The 3788-nt window shown below is 35.2% G+C and overlaps 1 protein-coding gene across 1 annotated transcript; it reads right to left on the reverse strand.

Moving 5' to 3' along the window:
- Nucleotides 1-1968: 1968 nt before the first annotated feature.
- Nucleotides 1969-3571, reverse strand: LOC112042883 (retinol dehydrogenase 11-like). Its single transcript, XM_024078069.2, has one exon. The coding sequence runs from the start codon at nucleotides 3451-3453 to the stop codon at nucleotides 2518-2520; it is 936 nt and encodes a 311-aa protein (XP_023933837.2). The 5' UTR covers nucleotides 3454-3571; the 3' UTR covers nucleotides 1969-2517.
- Nucleotides 3572-3788: the final 217 nt, after the last annotated feature.

Raw genomic sequence — 3788 nt, forward strand, 5'->3', positions numbered from 1 at the left:
GAGGGCGAGCGCAAGTTGAACTGAAAGTACAAGACTGGTGCATTCCCTGCGGTTGCAAAACGTTTCTCACGCCGCTCAGTATGTAGTAGCTGTAATGGCGATAGTTTTAGCAACGGAAAACAGAACTTAGCTAGAATTCTGGCTTGAAGTCTTCTTAATTGCTTAACTTTACTCCGCTGCTCGTCCTGTCTCCAGATTCATTTAAACTTCACGCATACTTCAGCTAAGAACCAAATACTTAACATGTCGAAGGCGAACATTGTATCAGCCGACGGTTTTTGGAACTTTACCGAATAGCATTTTAAGTTTACGCCTGTTTCGTAATGAATAGCGAAATACAACGACTTTGTTGACTTTGTCTTATTTCTTCAGATATAATGTGATGGTATTTTGTATTTAATTTTAATAACTCGCAAGTGCGAGTTTCGAGTTCACCGCTATCTTTCTCATTCTATAGTATCGTGTTAAACAGAAAGAGATAGAGGTGAATTCGAAACTCGCAGTTGCGAGTTATAAAAATATCGTTACAGAATAGCCTAGCTGATCACTAGCAAGTTAATTTTTCGTGAGTAGCTTCATCTCGATGAGACGATCGACTTTTTTATTTACGGAAATTCTTGATTCTGGTAGCTAACTGAGTTACCAGGAAATAACAATTTCTGAGCGTCAAAACGAGATAATATACCATACAATTTGTAGGACCTTGTGGCTGTTTAGGTGTATAACTATTAATTAATCAACAGTATAGTATCATTATTTCATGTATTTTATTATAAGTTTAGATTATCATTACATACCCCTATCTTATTCTACTCCACCCAACACCTGCCCTACCCCTACCCTACACTTATTCTACCCGTGCCCCACCCCTTACCTACCCATATCCTACCCCTACCCTGCCCCAACTCAACCCCTACCCAACCTCAACTTACTATAAGAGTTAGGCATATACTGTCGTGACATTTTCTGTAGAAAATTATGTGTTCTGCAAAGTTGTAGTACATTATTTTATTCTAACATTAACAGTTTTTTCATCGCACGCGATGTAAACAATATTTTAGGTAACTTTTCACACACACATGCGTACACCTTGGGTTACATTACTGGAATTTCAGGAAGGATCCCTAATTTATTCCCTATCCTATTCCTCGATAAATGGGCTATCTAACACCGAAATAATTTTTCAAATCGGACCAGTAGTTCCTGAGATTAGAGCGTTTAACCAAACAAACAAACTCTTCAGCTTTATAATATTAATATAGACTTATATGGATTTACAGAGGCTACTTAACTTGACCAAGCAAATAATATGGACATTTAGGTAAATAAAAAAAAGGAGCTTGATTTCTCTAAACTCATAAAACACTTATTTATTTTTCTACGAAAGGATTTATATACGTAGGGTACATGACTCTTTATAACACACTGAATAAAAATACTCTTACTTTACTGCAGTCGAAACAAAGCATTGGCTAAAAAGGTGCACTAGATAGCAGTTGCTATTCAGTAGAAAAATTACTTGTCAATCGCGAGACATTACTGCGTTGTACCTCAATTTCGGTGTCTTCATTTTCACTTGTGAGAAATCCCAATCTACTCACAGTAGCAGAGAGAGTTCCTCGGAGTACATTCACGATACGTTTGCACTCTTCACTCCTTTTCATCTGTTTCTCGGTCCTCTCCTTTGTACTCATCAATCTTTGCTGATTCATTTGAACTAATCCCAATTTATTCCTCACAAAGTTTATACATAGATCAATCTGTTGATATAGCTGATCCAGAGACCAATACAATTTTATGTCAGTTAGGATCACAAGCACGAATGCACTGTATAAGCCGGCCAGCGCAATGCAGAAATAAAACAATTTGGAATCCGACGTAAAAAATGGACAGTCATTGCTGAATGTTAGGCAATCCCAGAAATATGACGGAGATAGTAAATATTCATTTGCTGACTCCATTATTTAAACTGTTATACATAAAACAGAAAATTTACATACATAACTGTTTAGATTAATATTAATAAAAGACAAAGACTTATTATTACAATTATGACGTTTAGTATAAATATGTCAATTTTCTAGGAGGTTGGTTTGAGTTGACCTTTAATTTTAACCTTTTCTTGTAATAATGACCTCGACATATTTAAAAGTAAAAGTAGGTAAAAATGGATTATGGAAATATTGTACACTGGCTGTGCTCGCCGGATTCACCTACGTAGATACAATTTTGGTATCATCATCTTTAGGTATTATGACAATTCTGATATATCAAAATAAAATCCCGAGTTACATGAACTATTTGCCAGTTAAATTCCCGCTAAAAGTTCAGACTTTTCAGAGATTCGCTGGAATAAACACTGCTCTGCTGCTCGTAGATAATAACTTGTGTGTAGTGTCATTAAATTTACGAACACTCTGAACGTATTTCTAATTCTTAATTAAATACCTATGTATTTCTATAATATTATATACTCTATAATATTTATGTATTAACTAGAAAGTTATGAGCAATTTATCATTTTAAACCTACGAGTTTTTCCGATGTGTCCCATAATTTTCGTGCAACATCTAAATTTTGTGCTTTCTGTGCAAGTTCTGCTATGTGACAGTCTTTGAAATACTTTCCACTAATATTTTCCACCTCCGGCGACACAGCTAAAAATATAGTAGTTTGAGCACCTTCCCAAGAATTCTTGTAAAATGATTTGAGTGTTTTAAGAATTGCTCGTACGAAAAAATTCTCAATAGCCTCCATTATATTCGTGTTGACTACACCGGGATGCAAGCAGTTCACAGTCACTCCTGTACCTTGGAGTCTTCTATCTAGTTCAGTTGTTATAAGCATAGTACAAAGCTTTGCATTTTCATAAACTCTGTATTTAATGAAGCATTTTTCCATATTCAAATTTTCAAAGTCTATTCTTCCTCGAACGTATAGAAACGATGAAACATTGATGATACGACTCGGTGCAGATTTTTTTAACAATGGCAATAGAAGTGATGTCAACAGAAATGGTCCAAAATAATTTATTTGCATACCTTTAAGCAATCCGTCTTCGGTCTTCTTATTTTCAGTGCAATAGTTTCCTCCGTTGTTTATTAATATATCTAGATGTTTTTCAGTTTTATAAATATTGTCAACAAAATTTCTTATCGATTTAAATGATTCCAAATCCAGTTGAAGAATAAGCACGTCTTGGTTTCCTGATGAGTCAATAATTTTCTTCCGTGCACACTCTGCTCGTTCTAAATTTCTGCAGGCTAATATCACTCGGGCTCCTCTCTGGGCGAGGTTGTTTGCTGTTTCAAATCCTATACCTGAGTTTGCTCCTGTCACTATCACTGTTTTTCCAGCTAAATGGTGGCTAAATTTGCAAATTCCACTTGATACTTTGACACTTAATATTATTATGGTAATAATACTAATTAAAAGCAATGCAACCAGCAGCATGGTGGTATGGCGCGTCTACTAACATCAACAATGAAAAGTGTCAACAGTTACAACGTAGGCCGCTCGATGAGTAATATTAACGCAACGTCTTAATTATTTACTATAAGCACGAGACGAAGCTGTTGATAAAGAGTCTAATGATTAAATACATGATATTTTTCTTTTATACCTAACAAAAACTCATGGTCTTTCGTGCGTAATTATGTAATGTGCAAAACATTTTATGAGACAGGTAAATATATCAAACGTTGTTATCTTAGTGGCACAGTAAATACACACAAACAGTATTCCAACTCGGTCGTATCTTTGAAGTAAATACCTACAGCCGCACAGTG

The sequence above is a fragment of the Bicyclus anynana genome, chromosome 12 (genome assembly GCF_947172395.1).
Source record: "Bicyclus anynana chromosome 12, ilBicAnyn1.1, whole genome shotgun sequence".
Taxonomy (NCBI): domain Eukaryota; kingdom Metazoa; phylum Arthropoda; class Insecta; order Lepidoptera; family Nymphalidae; genus Bicyclus; species Bicyclus anynana.

What these genes read in the sequence shown, in the direction of transcription:
- LOC112042883 (XM_024078069.2), bottom strand. Translation starts at nt 3,453, where the DNA reads ATGCTGCTGGTTGCATTGCTTTTAATTAGTATTATTACCATAATAATA.